This window comes from Achroia grisella, unplaced genomic scaffold (assembly GCF_030625045.1).
Source record: "Achroia grisella isolate CSIRO2021 unplaced genomic scaffold, CSIRO_AGI_Agris_v1 utg509, whole genome shotgun sequence".
Classification (NCBI taxonomy): domain Eukaryota; kingdom Metazoa; phylum Arthropoda; class Insecta; order Lepidoptera; family Pyralidae; genus Achroia; species Achroia grisella.
Genome location: NW_026712902.1, coordinates 1,210,969 through 1,234,612, shown reverse-complemented (window position 1 = coordinate 1,234,612; position 23,644 = coordinate 1,210,969). Strand labels below are relative to the sequence as shown.

The 23,644-nt window shown below is 32.5% G+C and overlaps 1 protein-coding gene across 1 annotated transcript; it reads right to left on the bottom strand.

Annotated features, from left to right (window-relative positions):
* Positions 1-940: 940 nt before the first annotated feature.
* LOC131846328 (uncharacterized) lies at positions 941-12,760 on the bottom strand. The gene is made up of 3 exons (XM_059195606.1): positions 12,587-12,760; positions 11,945-12,045; positions 941-2,405 (listed from the first exon to the last, which is right to left on the bottom strand). The coding sequence occupies exons 1-3, from the start codon at positions 12,723-12,725 to the stop codon at positions 1,497-1,499; spliced, it is 1,149 nt and encodes a 382-aa protein (XP_059051589.1). The 5' UTR covers positions 12,726-12,760; the 3' UTR covers positions 941-1,496.
* Between the last annotated feature and the right edge of the window lie 10,884 nt (positions 12,761-23,644).

Here is a 23,644-nt window from a genome sequence, read left to right as displayed (position 1 = left end):
CAGTGGGCTAATTATGTAACACGATATGAAATTGTTTCTGTTCAAGTTGTGATGCAATATAAAATCATTTCAATTTAAAAAATGCGATCAAGTAAGGTCGAATGACCGCAACATAAATCATTTCTATCGATAAAACACTACTATGAAGTTGCAGCGAAGTATTGTTAATCCGACCAATTTAAAAAGTCAGTACATTAGATAGCTTATACCTTTAGAGGGATACATTTTAATTATTGCGTTAATACACTAGTTGGTTGATTTGAAACAATTTTTATTGCGTTCAAAAATTACAAAATATACTGCAGCATTCACTTGTTCTTTTATTTTAATTTTATTAATAGACATTTAATAAAATAAAATAAAGAAAGTCAATTCTATTATAATGAAAAAATAAGGTTAATAATTTTGAATATAATAGCATATTTTATACAAACTATTTATAATTATTAATAATTTTAATCTAACCTACAAATTAAATTTTCTTTTCTGCTATAGATACCTAGGTAAGTACGTAGGTATCCATATAAATTTAGAATGATATGGGCACATCTTTTTAAATTTGTACATAATTGTAAAAACTTTAAACAAATAAATTTATTTACTTTAAACAAATCACAGAGCATCATAAACGTTGTATTCCGTTCACAGAGCACCGTATTCATTGAAATAGTTTTTTTTAATTATATTAATATCATAATCAACCCTAATTTTATATTAAACATTTACTCTAGTTAATACAACATTCTATGTGATTTGGGACGAAAATAAAATATCGAATTGGCAACACTGATGTCATGTTGTGAGTCGTGAGAATTTTCCCATTTTAATAAATTTAAAACCTTTTCACGACTTTCTGCGTAATATTTAATATAATAAAAATATATGTAATACTGAAAATTACCAAAACAGGATAAATAATGCTGCTAATGCTGCTATTTTAAAGATTGTAACCAAAAGAAACACCTTCTAAATTGTTTCTCATAATGTAAAAACCGTTTCAATTCCACGCTGTCATTTCGGCAAAATAGCGATTACGTGACGTTGCAACGAGGTTACTAAATCTACATTCGATAGAAATAATTTTTATCGATATGGAAAGTTGCGTTTACGTTGCAATGCTAGTTGACAGCGTCAAATGGCGTCTATATGATCGCATTATTGACAGATGACGTCATTTTCACTACGTTACATACGAAAATCGTTGCGAACGAAGTTACATAATTAGCCCACAAAACTCAGTAATTATAAATATATAAATCGCCGACAAATCATTATATTATAAGACTCAGTAGTCTAGTGGATTGATACCGCCTTACTTCCAACGGTCGCGGGTTCGACTCCTTGCACAAATCAAACATTTCCATTCATAACGATTGTTTGTTTCTACTTATATTATGTATGTATTTACATAAAAAATACATTAAAGTATTTCTATCAGTCGTCTAGTACCTATAACACAAGCTCTTAGATTGGCACTTAGGAGCTATAGAATTAATTTAAATATTGTCATCTGTAGTATCTTCCTCCATTTTTTTTCTAATTAATATTTCATCCTTGGCCTTTAATTCAGCCTGCACCTTAGTCCAAATGTCTTGTCTGGCGGTTTCTCTCTCTTCAGTTCTCTTTGTATACATCTTGCAGAGATCGTCCGCATATTTCGATGGCTTGTAATGACCATTTTGACTGTTCCCATTATATCTCTGTCTACCATCACAACTAGACTTTATGCTTCTGGGTTCTTTTCTTTTAAATACTGGTGGCTCTAATGATATAGCGGGGGCTTTTTTTGAGGAACATTTTGTATCACCAAACCAATTATTAACTTTGTCTATAGACTCTTGGACACTAGAGTCTATGGTATAGGATGTTGATGAGCATGACTCTAAAGCATCACTTGAACTAGTCTGTTCATGTACACTGTCACTAAGAGAAGTTTTACACAAGTCTTGTTCACACACTGTATTACTAGAATGTTCAATGATTTTATTTCCTATAAAGAAATCAGGCGTCACAAGTTTCAACGGTTCATCTTCTTTACGTTCTTCAAATGTGGATGGTGTTTTTGTTTTCGGCTTTGCTGAATAGAGTTTTAACAGAGCTGCTATGGCTACATTTCTCTCTTTCTTTTGTTGTGAAGTATCTGCTCTTGATGAATTGCTAACTTTATCTCTTAGTTTCTCAGCAATGTCATTGATTTCTTGTTGCTTTAATTTCGTTAAGTCAACCCCGTTATCTATAATTTCAGCTGTCGTCTCGATGTTGTTGGTGTTGTTTTCGGCATTTCTAGTTTTTGGTTCACTAGCCTTTGAAGTATTTGGTATAAATTCTCTAACATTGGGATTTAATTTACTAATTGTAATGACCTCGGTCGGAGAATCTCGCGGGCTGCACTCGACATCATCGACCTGAAATTAAAAAAAAGCTTTTATAATTATGTTAACACAACTTATACTTATTTGGCTTGAAAAATTCATGAGGACGGTTTATACATACTATATACATGTACACCCGTAAGAAGCTGACGGTAAGTTAGTTAGAAATAACTTCAGTAATGATAAAAATAATATGAAATTGTCGCGTACAAGCAGCAACAAAACGCAACACAAAAGGAGCGTTCTGATTGGACCGCACACCCATCCAATTTAAATACGCAACGTAACGTACAGACTTCAAATATCAACCGATCGATCTAACGTATAATTCTTCACTCATCCATAATTTGTAATTAATAGTATATTTACCATTAAATTTAAGATCAACCATCTATCATTCGAGCCGCAATCATCATATTACATTACATACATTCATCTACCATCTGAGCATTCGAGCCGCATCATCACGTACCAGAAATCAATAAAGGAATCTAGGAGTTAAGGTAATGAAACACTTATTATAAACAGGAAAGCTGTTATTATGCATTTACTTAATCCGAATACCTTTAAATGTCACTAAAAATTTTTAAATATTCGAATATTTAGAGATTTCACCAACGTCCTTCTTGACTCAGCGCCAGCAGGTGTCAGTCACGTAGCATCTATTGTAATTTTTGATCTTGTTTTGGCGTTAAGGCGTTTTGTATGTTCAATTCGCGTCATTTATAATTTTGAAACAATTTTTTTTATGCTTTTTTCGAATTTCTGTGTATGTATCGATACTACTGTTTTAAAGGAAAAATGCGGACAGACACAACTCTCAACTACTTAGCAGGTTGCAATGATTTTGGTTATTTAGATGTTTTTATTTATATAGCATAAAAGTGTATAAAATAATAGCAGTAATATTTATCAAAATCCAATATATTACCACGGGATCTTTCTTTTTCTATTCAGTTTTACCAAATAAGATTTCGCCAGCGATTTTTTTAATCTCTTTTTTTTATTTTTCTTATGACTTTTTGCTATCTCAATATTATCGCCTATTAATGGGATGAATGATAGGATATATTATCCCATCGGTCTCAGTGATCTAGTGGTACAGCGCACCGCTTTAGTTCGGGTAGTCGCGGGTTCGATTCCTTATACGGTACAAACATTTGTATAAGTGAGTATGATTATTTGTATTGGTCTGGCTGTTTTTTAGGCATATTACGTATACCTTTATATTTATTGTAATAACTGAGTATACATATATATACAAAATTTCGATTCAAAGTATAGCTATCGCATTTTTTGTTTTTACATAACATAGTGTATTAAAAAATAATCTATACCTGCATATAAATAAAATTGGAGTGTCTGTTTGTAATAATGAAATAACCGTTTTTTACTATATGCATATGAATACAAATACGGTACATATACCAAAATGTCATTTTTTACAATTTTTGTCTGTCTGTCTATCTATTTGTTCCGGCTAATCTCTGAAATGGCTGGACCGATTTTGACAAGACTTTTTTTGGCAGGTAGCTGGTGCAATAAGGGTAACATAGGCTACTTTTATTTTAGAAAAAAATATTTACTTTAGAAAAATAAAGTTAATTTCCACGCGGACGAAGTCGCGAGTACAGCTAATATAGAATGTAAATAGAATCGAACCTGCGACCGTCGAAAGTAAGGCGGTGTAATAATTCAACCACCGAGGCCATCAAATAAAACATTTGACTCATAAATGTCATGTCAAGTATTTAAACAATTTACAGTGGGTTGCCAAATTAATAGGTACAGTCACGAAATATTCGTTTTTTGTAAAACATTGGACTGAGTTCTTCTGCTTACGCTTTGCATAAGTTAGTTCCAACCGTAAACAAATCGAGTATACTTGCTGCATATCATGGTATTGCTGGTTCGATTTTACGGTATGGTATTATATTTTGGGGAAATTCGACAAAGAAAGAATTTGCATTTAAAGCTCAAAAAAGGTGCATAAGATCCATGTTTAGACTTAAAACTACTGACAGCTGTATGCCTTATTTTAAGCAACATAACATATTAACAGTACCATCATTATATATTTATGAAGTATGCGTATTTGTTAAAATAAACAAGCACTTATTTCCACGACTTTCTGAAATTGTAAATCGCAATCGACGTGACATTGATAAATTATGTATTAAAAAATCTACGACAAAGCTTATGCATGACAGTATATTATGTATGGGACCTAAAATATATAATAAGTTACCTAAATACTTGAAGAGCCTTCCCAATAATGTATTTAAAAATAAATTAAAGAGGTTGTTGATTGACAAATGTTATTATTGTATATCAAACTTTTTAGATGATAAATTTGACGAAATGTTTTATTAATTTTATATTATTGTGCATATACTTAAGTTGTAGTTTTTGTATTATTATGACATCATTCTTTTTTATTATTGTTTAACATTTAAATTTAATATTTTATTGTAGCATTTAAATATATTGTATGCCATTTAGGCTAAACATGTCGGACAAATTCCTTGTATGTATATCATCTACTTATGTAATCACGCATGTTTTACAAATAAAGAATCTTGAATCTTGAATCTTGAATCTTGAATTGGTCTATAATTAATTAAAAACGTCACTTTAGGCTATAATTATATTTAATAATATCAGACACATATCTTATAATGAATTTAGACTATAATAATTTAATATTTGAACAACTAGAAAATATAAACAAGTATAATAAAAATGATGATGGGAAATTATTAGTATTTTGTCACATTTCCTTTTGCTTCTATCAGTGCTTGAATCCGCCTCGGCATACTTTCAATACACTGTTTAGCACTTTCTTTTATTTTGGGATTGTGAAACCATACATTGATTAATTTTTCAATTAGTTTTACTTTGGTAGTTATGATTTCCTTAGCAATTTCCGCCTTGGTAATTTCCCACAAGTTTTCTATGGGATTCATATCAGGAGAATTGCCAGGCCAAGGTAAAACTGGAATGTTGTGGTCTTCCAAAAATTTGGTTACACTCCTCGCTTTATGACATGGAGCTGAATCGTGCATAAACACCTCATCCTCTGAGAGTGATTTGTGTGTAGGAGAAGGCTTTTAACCTCGGATTTTTTTCTCGGAGTCAAATCTACCCCTCGACCCATAGCCAAAGCTGAAAATATAAAAATAAATTAAAATTGTTCTAAAATCCGCTCCAAAATACTTTAATTTTAATTATAGTAAAATATTACTTACTTGCAGGTATTGATTATTTCACAAAACCACTAAAGAACTGTTTAAAAGAATAATTTACGTGTTTCACTTTTACACGTGTGAACGACTGTGTGTCTCTCCCGTCATTAAAATATATTTCCAAAATAAACAAATCTCTCAGCACTTGAAATTCACTTTGAATTTGAGTTATAGAGACAAGGTGAACATAAAAACATATCAGCAAAAAACTTTTACCACTTAAAAACGTAGTCAAGACCACTTGAAGAACAAAAATTATAAAAAATGTGACTATCCCTATTAATTTGGCAACCCACTGTATGCCACTTATGGAGGCCGGACGGCGAAGGAGAGATAAAAAAACACGTCAACATTCTGAGAAACTCATGTTTCGAGAGCACGATTGTGTTACAATTGCTTGAATACCGCCGCTGTTTATATACGTAAACTAGCTTTTGCCCGTGGATTCGCTCGCGTTAATTTATCCCCTTAGGGGTGGAATTTATCAAAATCCTTTCTTAGGGGATGCCTACGTCATAGTAGATTTATGCATGCAAAGTCTCAGCCCGATCGGTTTAAAATTGACAAAGTTTCATATAAATTTTCATCCCCTATTTTATCCCTTTGGGGGTAGAATTAATCAAAATCCTTTCTTAGCGGATGTCTACGTCATAGCATCTACCTGCATGCCAAATTTCAGCCCGATCCGTCCAGTGGTTTGGGCTGTGCGTTGATAGATCACTATGTCAGTCACCTTTGAGTTATATATATTTAGATGGTGTATCAATCATTCAATGATTTAGTTTAATCAATAAAAGTTATTTAGAAATCATAAAGAGGTAAAGTTTGTGTTCGCGCCATCTATTGACGACTGGGCGCAAATAAAGTTAACGGCGTGATGTTGGCAACAAACGGCTTCACTTCGACACAATTCAAATAAACGCAACATCATAGTTTGTACCATTGTAACAAAATTATAAAATATAAAAATAATAAACGATACCGAGAGGAAAGGAAGGGTCATTTCAATCATTTGGACCTTCTTCGCCGGAATAATACTTCAAGATATCAAGAAATAATAAAATCGACTACAATAATTCTTCAAGATACCACGGAAGTCGATCGCCGGTGTGTATCAAGAAGACGATATCGAGAAGAAGAATCAGCTCAGATTATACGGTCAGGTCATACTATTCGTTCCATTCCTCTCCTATACGACTATTCTATTTGTGTTAATACTGTGTTATTTGTGTGAAATTCCAGTTGCAAAAGCGGTCACAGTGCTATTACCGAGTCAGGGTTCAAAGGTCGGGGTGATCTTAAACGATTGTAAGTACGCTTTATTTTCCATTTACTTTCCGAAATGAGTGATAAAGATAAAGGTGATACTTTAAAAATGCGTGTTTCGTCTGAAATTCAGGGTGGTAGTAGATCGCCATCCAAAAAAAGTAACGGTAATTTTGAATTTAAAACTGCTAGTATTTCGAACCTTAACAAACAAAGAGGTATTTTAAAGGCTAGATTAACATCATTTGAAAAATATATATCCAAATTCGATAATATTCCTTTAGATAAAACTCTTAAAATAGAATTAAACTTAAGAATATCCACATTAGAATCGGTATATAAAGATTTTGATGACATTCAAAGTAAAATCGAACAATTAACAGATGATGATGATCTTTCTAATCAAATAACATATCGTGAGAATTTTGATGAACAGTATTATGGATGCATTGCGGTAGCTAAGTCTTTAGTTGTTGATGATAGTCATAGTTGTGATTCTCATTTACATCGTAACCGAGAAGGCTCCCAAATAAAATTACCCGACCTAAAATTAGTATCCTTTGAAGGATTTTATGATCAGTGGCTAGAATTCAAAAATTCCTATTGTACTATGATTCATAAACGTACTGATTTGGATCCTATACAAAAATTCCATTACCTGCGGTCGTCACTCAGCGGTAGTGCATTGCAGGTGATCAGTGCATTAGAATTCACAGCTGAAAATTACACACATGCGTGGGAATTGCTTCTTAATCGATTTCAAAATGATCGACTTTTAGTACACAACCATGTTAAGTCTTTATTTTGTATGCCATCTATTAATAAAGAGTCGCCTTCGCAAATCAGAAAATTAATAGATTGCATATTACGTAATTTACGCGCTTTAAAGACGTTAGATGAGCCGACCGAATCATGGGATACACTTATAATGTACTTAATAGTATCAAAACTCGATCCTTGTACCGAACGCGAGTGGGAGAATTACAAAGGTTCTCTTATTTCTAATATACGTAATGATGACTGCAATAAACGTAAATTAAAACTGGATGATTTGTTAACTTTTTTTAAAAACCGTGCAGATCTATTAGAAATGATAAACGTAAATAATTCGAATAAAAATACTAATGTCACTAAATTAAATAATAAATATGTTCACGACAGTAAAATTCAAAGGTTACAAACACACACACATAGTTATTTAGCTAATAAAAGTAAGCCTATTAAACGTATACGATCTTGTATTTTGTGCAATTCAAATCATGCATTGTACTTATGTAGTATGTTTTTAAATCTACCTGTCAAAGATCGCATTAAATTAGTAAACGATAACAATCTTTGTTGTAATTGCTTGCGTGCTGGACACTCGGTCAGTGATTGTTTCTTTGGCCCTTGCCAGCAATGTAAACGCAAACATAATAGTTTGTTGCACACCGATGTGCACTCTAACGGCGAATCGTTGCCGAGTAATAATGAGCTCTCCGCAGTAAATAATACGCACCATACAACATCTACTGTGTTGCATTCATCGCTACCTATAGATATACATAGCAGCGATAACAACTTCACGAGTACGTCACGGGCTCACCTGACCGCGCGACCGGTTTTGCTATCTACTGCACAAGTCGAAGTACTCGATAGTAATAACAGACTACACACGGTTCGCGCTCTCTTAGACAACGGCAGTCAACATTGTTTTATGTCCGAAGCGTTATGTAAACGATTAAATTATACGAATTTTATACAGTCCACTATTCAAATATTAGGTGTAGGACAATCGGTCTCACACTCTAATAAATTATGCGATTTAACTATACGATCTAAATTAAACGATTATTATACGAATATTAAATGTTATGTTTTACCTTGCATCACTTCAAACTTACCGTCTGTGAGTATCGACGTTGGTTGCATATCGATTCCGAATAATATTCAACTGGCCGATCCGACTTATAATACACCCTCCGAAATCGATTTATTAATAGGCGCGGAGATATTTTGGGAATTATTAATCGATAATAAAATTAAATTAAAATGCGGTCCTTATTTACAAAATTCGCAATTAGGATGGTTGATATCCGGTCCTATTAATTATAATAATCCGCATTATAACAATAATGTTTTGTGTAATTTTATACAAACTTTAAACGATACAAAATTTAAAAAATTGGGAGGTAGAAGAAACTCCTCACGTTGGAATATTCTTACTTCTGACGACCGTAAATGCGAAAAAATATTTACCAGCACGACAAAACGTGAATGTGATAGTAGATTTTCAGTTCATAGACCGTTAAAGAAATCAGCTGATTTATTAGGTGACTCATATACGGCAGCTTATAAACGTTCTATTCCTTTAGAACGTAGATTAAAGCGTATGCCACTTTATAAACGTATGTGCCCTTGCAGTGACTTCAGGCGGGTATATCGCGAGTCAGGTCACATGTCTCAAATAAAAAGGTACAGTTGGCCATATTATTTCCTTCCACATCACGGGGTATTCCGTGAGGATAGTACCACAACTAAATTATGAGATATGTTTGATGCTGGTTTTTAGGCAATATCAGTTCGTAGCGTTCGTATTTCTTTCGATAAACATTAATTAATTCTAATTCATGTAATATATAATTCAGTAGTTTTAGTTAAATTATTTTGTGTAAAAGGCAAAGTACCCCCTTTAAATTAATTAAATAAATAATTTAATACTTTAATAGGTGTACGATTATATAAAAATAATTAATTCGATTAGGTTAAAATTTATTGCAATTACTTTAGACAGACTCGACTAGAGACACATCGTGATGGGTTAGTTACGTATGTCTCCACATTTATTAAAAACCTTTATACAGAACCGAGTATTATAATAAATAAACGAATTAATAGGTGATTTATTGTGGTTACATATAGACGGTAATAATAATCCAGCGGACCTAGTGTCGAGCGGTCTTTATATAAACGCGCTTAGGGACAATCGTCTATGTTGGGACGGTTCGACATTTTTTACATTGTAATAAATAATTAAACAAACAAAATTTAGGTATTTCAAATGCTTTACCTGAATTGAGAAATAAAATGATAAATATAGTTTGCGTAAATTCGAAAAAAAATATATAATTTTAATAGGTTTTCGACATGTAATAAATTAAAGCGAACGGGAACGTATGCACTTAGGTTCATTCATAATATTCGTACTAAACAACAATGTAAACCCGGTTCTCTCACAGCTGATAAACTGATGTCGTCAGTACAGGTGTTATCGCAGATTGCACAGATGCATTCATTCTCATCTTTATATAATAGTTTAGTTAATGCGATTTCTATAAAAAAAGTGTAATGAAACAAATAAGGTTTAGGTTAAACGTATTTGTAGATAGTAATAAATTAATTAATATTGGCGAGACTTAATCATTTTAATTTTAACTATAATAAAATTTATAAAATATTGTTGTGTAGTAAAAGTAGATACACAATTTATTATTCGAACAGAAACATAAGTCAGTAAGTAACTGGACCAGTTTTCATATTAAGTCTTAGGGGTGCTAAATTAATTAAAGGTCATATTTGCATATTTACATGTCTGGCTACGCGATGCATTCATTTAGAATTAAAATTAATTCATTTAAATAAACGATTATATTTTAGCATTTAAACGTTTTATTGGAAAGCCAGCGGAAATATTTTCCGATAACGGGAAAAATTTTGTGGGTGCTGAGAGAGAATTTTCTTCAATCTTACAAAACGGATTAAATACGATAAATGATTTCTTGGCTAATGATAGTATAAAGTTCACCTTCATCCCTCCATATGCACCTCATTTCGGGGGTTGTTGGGAAATTTGCGTCAAATTGTGTAAGAATCATCTTAGACGAATAGTAGGCAATGCTAATTTAAATTATGAGGAGTTCAGCACGGTATTGACACAAATAGAGGCCGTCCTGAACTCCCGTCCCCTCTCAGCCATGTTCACAGATCCCGCCGATTATTCACCTTTAACTCCTGCTCATTTCCTCATCGGCTGACCTCTGACCGCTCCTGCTTGCCACGACTTCACCAACACGCAGAGCAGTCAACTCATTCGATACAACCGGGTGGAACAGATGAGACAACATTTCTGGAGAAGGTGGTCGACGGAGTATGTGACACAGCTACAGAACAGAATCAAATGGAAAGAAAATAAAGGCGATATAAAATTGGGAACTCTTATCTTAGTGAAGGAAGATAATCAACCCCCTCTTAAATGGCGTTTGGGAAGGATTATACGAGTTTATCCAGGCAAAGACGGAATCTCACGAGTTGCTGACATTCGCACGGCGACTGGCCAAATACAGCGTGCATTTACAAAAATTTGCCCGCTGCCACTATCTACTGATGAAAATAAATCATCAGCTCCTACAACATCGTCTACAACCTATACGACAAATTCTGATAATTGATATATATTTTAATAATGAATTGAAAGCAGCGGCTTCCAAGGCGGGCGGTATGTTCGCGCCATCTATTGACGACTGGGCGCAAATAAAGTTAACGGCGTGATGTTGGCAACAAACGGCTTCACTTCGACACAATTCAAATAAACGCAACATCATAGTTTGTACCATTGTAACAAAATTATAAAATATAAAAATAATAAACGATACCGAGAGGAAAGGAAGGGTCATTTCAATCAGTTTGTATGAAGGTATGGATCCAATTTAAAAAATTCTTTCACTCTTAGAAAAGTATATTAACCCCGAGTTATATTATTAATATGATAGCATATTAATTTTTCTGATACTTAAGCTATATTATTGTAAAATTTCATCAAAATCCGTTCAGTAGTTTTTGCGTGAAAGAGTAATAAACATCGTCTAGAACGCCTATACAAGTGGTATTACCGTATAAATATTTTTGTTTGTTCATAATCTAATGTTAATAAGCATTTAAGATTAAATTTGGCCATATGGTGTGTTTGACAATGAATATTAATTGTTTTGTTAATTTTATTATACATATATGTATACACACAAAAAAATGTTGGCGTCTTGCAAAGGCTGTACGACATTTTATAGGCTCCAAAACTGTACTTACCATCCGTAAATAATCTGTGATTCCCTTCAGGTCTGGTTCCACGCTCTCGTAGACTAATCCGTTGTGGACTGTCCCATTGAATCGCAGTTCGAATTCTTCATCTGTAAAAAAACCAATGGTATTACCATGATTAATAATACTCATGATTAATTACAAAAAACAATTATAACTGTCAAATTTGTCTCTCTAGTAATGGAACACACCGATAACAAAGCACTTACGACATTTTACTCAGCATCCATTACGCATTCACGCTCTATTGACTTACGACATTTTACTCAGCATCCATTACGCATTAATAGTATATAATTTACCATACTAAAGGTCCTGATCGCTGCTCGCTGGAGTAGGCGTGTTCTAGAGTGGAGACCGCGAATTGGCAAACGTAGTGTAGGACGCCCCGCAGCTAGGTGGAGCGACGACATACGTAGGGTTGCGGGTAGTAACTGGATGAGAAGGGCTGAAGATCGTGCCCAGTGGCGTGGCTTGGGAGAAGCTTATGTCCAGCAGTGGACTGCATTGGGTTGATGATGATGACTAAAGGTCCTAAACCGATACCGTTCTGATGCGTCATGTCAGGACACATCAGACAAGTATAAATCCACCATAAATTATTTTTTAATTTGAATCTGAACAACTTACCATCAATAACCTCTCTACACGTGGGCGGTGGTCTCTGTCCGGTCAGAATATAACTGTCCTCCAAGTTTGCGATTCCTATCCTGGACAAGTCTTCAAGCACATCCTTCTTGGAGAACCATGTGTTTTGAATGTAACTCATTTTTCATAGATTACTGAAACAAATAGTAAATTAGTATAATTTTTACTAATTACCTTAGCTTGGACCTAGATGGCGCTGTATAAATGTACGGCATCTTTGGAGAAAACAAGATTGCGTACAGTAGAAAATAGTTTTATTGTGTACGGAGTAGTCGAGCACAGCTAGGTAACAACTCGTTCGTTCGTTTATGAAGCGACTCGTTCGTAATCAGGAAGGGACTCGATCGTTATTAGGAAGCAACTCGTTCATAGTCAGGATGTGACTCGTTCGTAGTCAGGAAGCGACTCGTTCGTTATTAGAAAACGACTCGTTCGTTTTGGGAAGCGACTTGTTTGTAGTCAGGACGCAACTCGTTCGTAGTTAAGACGCGCCTCGTTCGTAGTCAGAACGCGACTCGTTCGTAGTAAGGACGCGACTCGTTCGTAGTCAGGAGGCGACTCGTTCGTAGTCAGGACTCGACTCGTTCGTAGTAAAGACGCGCCTCGTTCGTTATTAGGAAGGGACTCGTGCGTAGTAAGGAAGCGGACTCGTTCGTAGTCAGGACGCGACTCGTTCGTTATTAGGAAGCGACTGCTTATGCCGGGGAGAGGGCACATATATATATATATTTGTTTATCCTAATAGTCATTAGATAAGTATCCAGGATGGAAACAACACATTATTTAATTATTTGTAAAGATACGAAATTTTATGAGAAAGTGAAACTTATGATGATCTAATGTGGTTACTTGTCTAATGAACTATTTATCACGTTCCTTGCTATAATCTATTACATAAATTGTCTATTATTATCTATCTACGTGAAGCAAAAATTTTGTACCCTTTTTACGAAAAATGTGCGGATCGGGACCACTAGATATTATTATACTGTTTTAAATTAATCGATTTTACCCGTGATGATGGCGATTGAAGCCGATATATAGATATAACTCAATAAAAATAAATACTGGAAAGAATCCGTGATTTTTACTAATTACACTAGTTATTATTAAGTAATAAATTTGACTCGACAAACATTCAAGCTTGTTATATAGGCAGTGCGCAGCCCTAAGGAAAAGTGCTGACCAGCAGCACATGTACGCTTTAAAAAATGCGACCTCATTGTCCTAATTACCCAATACAGCTGTGTAACAATTTTAATCGGAATATTGTTAATTTCATTTATACAAATGAAATTGGAGTGTCTGTTTGTAATATTGAAATAACCGTTTTTTATTTAAATTATTAACCGGGTCTTAACACGAATAATTTTAGAGTTAAATAGAGTTAGTATAGGTAAATACCTTTATTTGCCATAAAATTATTCTTAGAAGAAATAGAAATAATCATTATTCAAATAAACTCATTACAAGCACTTTTGAATAGTCATATTTTGATTCTACCGCTCATTCGGAATGCAGATTCATCACAAGAAGAACGAGCAAGAAACTTGTGTGTTGCTCTTTTTAATAGATGTTTTTTTTATATAAATAATTACAGTATAACAAGTAAGAGGCATGCGATCAACATAGAAATCGCTACGCACTCATTATTAGTGTAATCAGATAATATTGTCAGTGCTATGGTTTTAAAGTTTTTCTATAAAAACATTATTATCGTTAACGAATTCTTCAATTTTATAGTAAGCTTTTTTGCAAAGGAACTGTTTTATTTGACATTTAAATCTTTTTTCTGGCAGATTTATAACAGACTCTGGTATTTTATTGTAAAACCTTACGCAATTTCCATAAAACGAATTACTAATTTTAGCCAAACGACATTTAGGTAAAATCAGTTTGTTATTGTTACGTAAGCTTTTATTACTGCAATCACTAACTCTTTTGAAACTGTCTATATTTTTCCTGGTATAGATGATATTTTCATAAATGTATTGAGAAGCAACGGTGAGGATATTTGATTCCTTAAAACACTCTCGCAATGACTCCCTGGAACCCATACCATAAATGGAGCGACAGGCCCTCTTTTGTAAAGTAAATATTGTATTTATATCAGCTGCTTTGCCCCATAACAAAATACCATACGACATAATGCTATGGAAATAGCTAAAATAGACAAGTTTATTCGTGTTAAGATCCGGTTAATAATATAAATAATGTATATTAAACACGAAAGTTTGAAATTAACCGTTTTTTACTACATGCATTTGAATATAAATACGGTACATACACACCAAAAAAACACTTTTTGCAGTTTTTATCTTTCTGTCTGTCGGTCTGTTTGTTCCGGCTAATTTCTAAAATGGCTGGGCCGATTTTGACGAGACTTTTTTTGGCATGTACCTAGCTGATGTAACTTAGGCGACTTTTATTTTAGAAAAAAAAAATAATGTTAAAATACCCACGCGGACGAATTCGCGAGAACAGCTAGTATTAAATATGAATGCTGAATAAGTTGTTAAGACATTTGTGGCATGTCTTACGAAATACATGATACCTTAATTCTCATTATGAATAATCAGTATCAGGGATGTACAACACGCGGCCTGCGGGACAGTTGCGGCCCGTTAAACATGTTTATGCGGCCCTTTCTATAATTACATTTATTTTTTCTATATATTGTTATAAAATGGTATTTATTCACTTACAAGTTATTCACTTGTAGGCGTCTTGTTCAAACATGCAATACGAATGATTGCATTATAAGTTGTACAGGAAATGTTTACTTTTTTTAAATTTTATATTCTAATGTTTATTAAGTATGTGTGACCCGCCAAACAATTTAAAAATTTCAATTGGCCCATTCATTAAAAAAGTTTGTTCACCCCTGATCTATACTATTATTATATACTAGCTGCACCCGCGACTTTGTCCGCGTGGAATTTAACTTTATTTACAGCACCATAAAAGTTCCGTATTCCGTTGTGCATTGAAATAGTTTTTGAATTATATTATAAACAATCCTAATTTTATATTAAACGTTTAGTCTCGTTGATACGTTTTTTTAAGCTTTAAGAAAAACAGGTATCTTTACTGTTCTCTCTCAATATATATATACGTATATGAAAATATTATGTACATACGTAAAAACTTAAATTTATTTACAAATAATAGTAACTTACACGCTTTTAATACAAGGAATAAAAATAAATTAAATATGCCTAGTTTTCGTTTCAAAAAAGTAAGTACATCTTTCATGGGATTTCATTATATACATTTTTATAATAAATTGCCAGATAATGTTTTGAATTTAAATGAACGGAAATTTAAGCTACATGTAAAAAATAGACTTTGCTCTAAAGCACATTATAAAATATACTACTACTTGAATGACTGCAATACGTGAACTTAATTCTAACTTTTGTTAGAAAGAAAAGAAAGAAAGAAAAGAAAGAAAATTGTTTATTAGGTACACTGAAAATAATTTTTAAAATTTAATTTACATTTATATTAATAATTACAGTACCAAATAGGTCTCCGCTCAGCATATGTCGTGACGGGGTGCCACGACGCTGGTTTTCAGCGGACAACTTCATATACAATAAACATGTTATGAGGTAAACAGTAAAGAAACTTATTATAAATTTAGTAATGCCATATTGTAATTTAAATAATGTAAATTAAATATTACTATGAGTGAAAACTGTTATTGTTACAGCCTATGCTGTAAATAATATAAATGACGTAGTGGAGTAACATGAAACAGTCATGCTCGCTATAAAGTTCAAACTTGTGGCGGCCGGCGTGGTGGGCCGGGTGGATGTGCTCCTTGTAATGTGATTGAGTGCAATGATGGCTGGCTTATCCGTCATACTCGTGAACAGGTGCTGCTTGTGGGGACTTGTCTGACGAACACTGATTAGACTTGTTCGCTTTTGCAATAGCATATGCCGATGGTCACTCTATTCTCCCAAATTTGAATTTTAATGAATCTGTATTATTGTAAACATGTACAACATTTATTTGAAAAGAATACGAGCTGAGCTTCTTGTCAGTTCTTCTCATCTCGAAATCATTCCGAAGTAAAGGTAGATTGGGCCGTATGTTTGTTTGCCACCTACGTAGTTAAAAAAAAAATTTGACATATAAAGAATCTGTAATAGACCTACATTAGAGATGTCTCAATGATGATGTGTCGAGTTGGAAGAATTCAACTGACAAATGAATGAAAGAATCAAGTGAAAGAGCGAGAGCAAACTAAAGCCATAACAACAATAATTGAAGTGGATAAGATAGATTAATCCACAAACAAGGGCAGAGACAATAAATAGTTCGACCGACAATGACAGTCATGTAGTTTTCCGATCATTTCATATCATACAATATTCACTCGTCACACATGTCTCAATATTGATTTGAGGTTGTTATAATTTTTTTCCCATATTCGTCCGGTTATCTTATCATAAAAATTACTAAATTAGCGGTTGACAGTTGTCATTTGTTTGTTATTTTTAAATACCTAGTGTTAGAATATATTAATCTCTATCTTTAAAGTAACTTACTCTGTACAACTTTTGTGTTCTCTGTTATTTTTTTATTATCTATGATTCTTTCACCTTGACCTACTTCCGGTTTTTGTTAAGACAATAAAAGATGTCGTCTTTTTGTTAAAATAAATTACAAAATAAGTACATAAGTATCTAATCATTTCATAATTATCAACACTAGTACTTTTTTTATACCACGTAGGTGGCAAACAAGCATACGACCCATCTGATGTTAAACGGTTACCGTATATACCGTTATAGTATATTTTTATAAATGTTGGGATTTAATAGGAAATCCCTTCCGCGGTTTTGAAGTGCCATTTCTACTCGCCCCCTATGGTTTGGTGAAGCTTACAAGGCTAGCTGCGACCAAAAACATTAGAATTGTTCGAAAATTAATAAATACTGTTTATTCCAGGTAACTAGAGTCAACTCAAGTTAACTCGATTTTCCTGAATTTTAACTCGAGTTAAATCAAGTCATGTTAATTAGGAGTTAGCACATCTCCAACCTACATGAATAAAGATATTTTGAACTTTGAAATTGGACATTTATTTTTATTATTAGTAAATGCACAATTGTCAAGTAAATTACGTGCGTCGCAGCCGCAGGAGTTAAAAAAAACCGAAATTATTTTAATATATTTAATTAAAAATAAAATATTACAAACTAAAATATGACTATAACTATCTTCGGACGAAGTTGGTACCGAATTAAGTTAAATTAACAAACACTGAGACGCGGAAACACTAATTAAGATGTCGAGTTAGTAGTTGCCAGCGCGGTGGCTCAACGAAGATGTGAGGCGCTGATTCGTCATTTCGAAGTACGGGCACAAAATACAAGGCCGTGCTCCTCATCAGCAATTTCCGTATTAGCAACAGCTATAACAAGTAATTTGATTTTCTATGTTTATTTATTCATTACATTATAATATAATAATGTAATTATAACACATAGGCAATAATTAAAAAAATAATGACAATCTATTGATTAGTATTTTCAAAAAGAAACCGAAGTTTATTTGAATGAAATGAATGGCTGAACAAAAGATGATAGAAATATTTAAATTCTTTGGTTGCAAGTGCCAGGATTCTGATAAGTGATTGATTAATTTTGTCAATCAAATAATTATTTACTTTTAACTTTCATATTTAATATACATTATTTATATTGTTAAGGGATCGTCTCAGTGTGACCCTCCGAAAATTCCTTAATTTTCATTTTTTCTTAGTTGGAATAAACTAATCACTCTAGTTTTTTTTTTTTAATAAATAAAGATATTCATGACAAATACAAAATTTGATTTTTTTGTGTTGATTTATTTAGTGTACAATAGTTAAATAGTTGTTAGGAAACATCGAGACAGCTAAACCTTTATTTATATTACAATTATTTGTGTTAAGCCTAATGTAACAATATAAATAAAGTGAACTTGAATTGATTACTTTTATTAATTTTTGTTATTTGGCAGTATTATAATAAAAGTCTTTATTTACTTTAACTTTAAAAATTTGCAAGTATACATTCATATAAAATCTTAAAATTGTAACACCGAACAACAGTAATTTAAAAGAGATAGATAGATAGAAAGAGAAGATTTTCTATTCTGAGAATGCGAGTTAAAATTTTAAATAGGTATATGACTATATAAAACTGCTTATCTTCGTCTTCTTCTATCTTCTTCTATCTATATTAATAATTTCGTCAAGAGGTATGGTAGACTCGAACGAAACCTTATGTGAATAACAAAACATAAAAAAAATATTGATTTCGACTCGACAACATATATCCGCAAAATTCGGATTATGGAGTATTTCGTTAAATTCTAATGACACTGACAAACAAACTGCAGTCGCCATCTTTTCATGTCACTAGCGAAAATGAAAGATTTTGCCGGAAACATGACGTTGACATTTCGCGAAAATATTGTTTTATGATATTATCGTGTATCGTATATCGTGTGTATGTGTTTTTTCTTTAAACCTAAAATTGCCAAATTTGTCCAGACAAATTTGGCAATTTCAGGTTTAAAGAAAAAACACATTTTTGGAAATTGACACACAAATTTGGAAATTGCCAAATTTGTTGTTGAACTAAAACTTCTACTTTTCTGATTATGGTTATAGTGTGTATGGTCTTCCACAGCCTTCTAGGGAGGTGAAGGTTGGGGCTTCGGGGACCCCTTTGTCCTGGCATCTACTCCAGGGACAACAACCCCCAGGTGGCTAGATCAAAGCCCCTAGGGCAAATTTACATAAAAAAAGAAATAAAGAAAAACTACTTAAAGCTTACTACACGTTGTGCCATACTTGGGGACAGAAGTTATTTTTTCATTCTTTTTTTTATTTAGTCCGCACGACTCTCTAAGGGACTTGCTAAGTTCCTAGTTCTGTCGCTCTTTCAGTACGACGACGTGGTCCTTCACCGTCCTTTTCTCCTTCTTCCTCTTTTTCCTATCCATTTCCTCTTCCTTTCAACCTTCCCTCTCGCCCCGCGTTAGCTATTTGCTATGCCCCCACTCTGGAGTCGAGCCCCCATAAACATGCGGGGCACGGGGCGACAGGGACACCAAGTAGCTTAGGAATTAGTTTATAAGTGCCATACTTGGTTATAGTTTGTTTTTTTAATCCCGAAGACTAAATTGACAGGTTGAAATGTCAAATTTACAAATAATGTTACCACCTGTAGCGGGGTACTGGTGTACCTGCGATACCGATTTGTTTAATCGGAAAGTTTATTTTAACAAATTAGTTTTAAAGCTTAATATGACGTTTCCATAACAGAATTTTATAATTTAAATATATATTATTTTTATAATATTATAATATAATATTTATTATTTTTGTCGCAGCTAAAAATATATTTTTTTTTCCGTACAAATAGTAATTTTGCAGTATTAATCTACAAACCAACATTTTTGTTCTTACAATCAGCTAAATATTTTAAATAGTTTCATAATATATGACAGAATGAAAAGTTCATTTGTTTTATAAAAAAGACAGTCTTTATTTTAGTGAAAACTAAGAAAATTTTATTTTGATACAACAACCACATATTTATTAATACCTATACTTTATTAATTTTGTGTTAATGCTTTTTAAATAAACACCCACACATTATTTCTGTATAACCTACAAAAACGGGTAAATAATTTAATTTCGAATAGTGCCACACTACAACATTATTTAAAAAATGCAAATACATGGCAACTAGTGCTTATTAAAAAGTGAAGAAATTGTGATTGTTATTAAGTTTATTTTAATAAGTTCGTCAGAACAGAGAAACAACATTTGACATTTATTATTATTTCACATTGGACATTGACTTTAATTTTTGTAATTTATATTGTAAAACTTTATGTTGGGCTAAAAAGAACTTGTATCCGGAGCCGTAAAACAAATTAATAAAACAAAATTGCCAAATTTGTCTGGACAAAGAAAAAAAATTTCAGGTTTAAAGAAAAAACACATTTTTGGAAATTGACACACAAATTTGGAAATTGCCAAATTTGTCCAGACAAATTTGGCAATTTTGTTTTATTAATTTGTTTTACGGCTCCGGATACAAGTTCTTTTTAGCCCAACATAAAGTTTTACAATATAAATTACAAAAATTAAAGTCAATGTCCAATGTGAAATAATAATAAATGTCAAATGTTGTTTCTCTGTTCTGACGAACTTATTAAAATAAACTTAATAACAATCACAATTTCTTCACTTTTTAATAAGCACTAGTTGCCATGTATTTGCATTTTTTAAATAATGTTGTAGTGTGGCACTATTCGAAATTAAATTATTTACCCGTTTTTGTAGGTTATACAGAAATAATGTGTGGGTGTTTATTTAAAAAGCATTAACACAAAATTAATAAAGTATAGGTATTAATAAATATGTGGTTGTTGTATCAAAATAAAATTTTCTTAGTTTTCACTAAAATAAAGACTGTCTTTTTTATAAAACAAATGAACTTTTCATTCTGTCATATATTATGAAACTATTTAAAATATTTAGCTGATTGTAAGAACAAAAATGTTGGTTTGTAGATTAATACTGCAAAATTACTATTTGTACGGAAACAAAAAAAATATATTTTTAGCTGCGACAAAAATAATAAATATTATATTATAATATTATAAAAATAATATATATTTAAATTATAAAATTCTGTTATGGAAACGTCATATTAAGCTTTAAAACTAATTTGTTAAAATAAACTTTCCGATTAAACAAATCGGTATCGCAGGTACACCAGTACCCCGCTACAGGTGGTAACATTATTTGTAAATTTGACATTTCAACCTGTCAATTTAGTCTTCGGGATTAAAAAAACAAACTATAACCAAGTATGGCACTTATAAACTAATTCCTAAGCTACTTGGTGTCCCTGTCGCCCCGTGCCCCGCATGTTTATGGGGGCTCGACTCCAGAGTGGGGGCATAGCAAATAGCTAACGCGGGGCGAGAGGGAAGGTTGAAAGGAAGAGGAAATGGATAGGAAAAAGAGGAAGAAGGAGAAAAGGACGGTGAAGGACCACGTCGTCGTATTGAAAGAGCGACAGAACTAGGAACTTAACTTAACATCCCTGAGAGTCGCGCGGACTAAATAAAAAAAAAAGAATGAAAAAATAAGTTCTGTCCCCAAGTATGGCACAACGTGTAGTAAGCTTTAAGTAGTTTTTCTTCATTTCTTTTTTTTATGTAAACTTGCCCTAGGGGCTTTGATCTAGCCACCTGGGGGTTGTTGTCCCTGGAGTAGATGCCAGGACAAAGGGGTCCCCGAAGCCCCAACCTTCACCTCCCTAGAAGGCTGTGGAAGACCATACACACTATAACCATAATCAGAAAAGTAGAAGTTTTAGTTCAAATGTCATTGTCATTTAGTTTTGCATAGTGATTTACTTTGTTTGGATTAAACACATTATGCCGAAAATAGTAAGTATTTGATAAAATATCTCATTGTCTTTGTTTGGTCTTTTGTTTGATGATACCTGTATCATTTTGTTAATATGCGAATCTCCTTGCATTTGGTAAACATTGTCACAATTGTGGGTGCAGCGAGCAGCAGGGCTCTTCATTAAGATGGTGAGTAGTATTTTAGTAGGTCTGTATGTAGGCAGATTGTGTTTTTAAGTGAATTTTGTTCTATGTTTTCTTTTTAAAGTGAATAAAATAAGTACTTATTTACTTCCAGTTGATGATCAAGAATGGGAAAGATATTCGGATAAAGCAATTGGTTTTAAATATCAGCCAAAGTAGAGAGTGCTTAAAACAAAGAAGTTTACAGAGAATAAACCTCAAAAGTTATATGTTTTGTTAATTTATTTTGAATGTTGATTTAAAATAAAAATTATTTGTTGTTGCACTTTTTATTTACTATATTTATTAAACACAATGAATGAAGCTATACAAATCTATGCCTTGCTTGCCTTTCATATTCCTAGAGAACCGATTACTACAGAAATATCTACCCACATTTCACCCGAGTGAAGCCGGGTTTTCATCTAGTATATATATATAATTGTTGCAAATATGTTTAGCTACTCATTATCAATCTACTATATACTTAGATATAATTAAAATTGTATTTTTCATTTATGGGAACTGTTCACTTTAAAATCAAGGTTAAAAAATTATTATTGAGCCATGACTCCATAATAATTTTAAATTTCTACCTTTAAAAATAATATTTACTACATAATCAGCATATGATACGATTATAAATATTTATTTGATATATATGGTTATAATAAAGTTATAATGACGATTTCTTAAAATAGTAAACTGGCTGTGCCTGTTATATAAAAAAAAAACAAATTTTTCAATAAATTTTACTTTTGTGTAAACTATCCGATATGGATTAATTGATTTGAATGCAGTTTCTGTGATGTTTTTTTGCAATGATGATGATGTTTTTTCTGTGATGTTGTTTCCCGTAACAAATGATTCTTTAAAAAACAAATAGGTTTAGAAACAAAAAATGTATGGAAGTGATCTTGTGGTTCTGAAACCCACACGTACGTGGTCTTAGATACAGTTAATTAATTTTAATAAAATTTTATAATACTTACATATGTATTGCACAATTAAAAAGTTAGTTTATACAAAGTGCAGCTTGCAGAAAAGATTCAAGTTATTACAAGTTACGAAAAGCACGTAATAATCATTGACAAGTTTTTGTCAAATATAGTGAATTATTTTTTAGTATTAGCACTGACGAATGAACGATATTACGCGGAGTATTTACTTAATATTTTAAGCGGAATTCTATTTTTGTCGTTGATTCTAATTATTAAATTAACGAAGAAAGACATTAAAGTCCAGCAAGTTCCGATGCGTGTCACAGAAAGTCAGAAACAAAGTACTGTACACAAGTGACACACTTCATTTAAACTCTTCATCTATGAATCAAATCTATGACTATGCATTGCTCTATGATCAATGTATTTTTTTTGTTCTATTTATCCTTTAAAGGAAAGGCAAAGGGAACTGTGCCCA

What these genes read in the sequence shown, in the direction of transcription:
- LOC131846328 (XM_059195606.1), bottom strand. Translation starts at nt 12,725, where the DNA reads ATGAGTTACATTCAAAACACATGGTTCTCCAAGAAGGATGTGCTTGAA. An exon ending in GTGTAGAGAGGTTATTGATG is followed by an intron (nt 12,046 to 12,586) that starts GTAAGTTGTTCA and finishes GTTTTTTTACAG; the next exon opens with ATGAAGAATTCGAACTGCGA. An exon ending in TCACAGATTATTTACGGATG is followed by an intron (nt 2,406 to 11,944) that starts GTAAGTACAGTT and finishes TTTTAATTTCAG; the next exon opens with GTCGATGATGTCGAGTGCAG.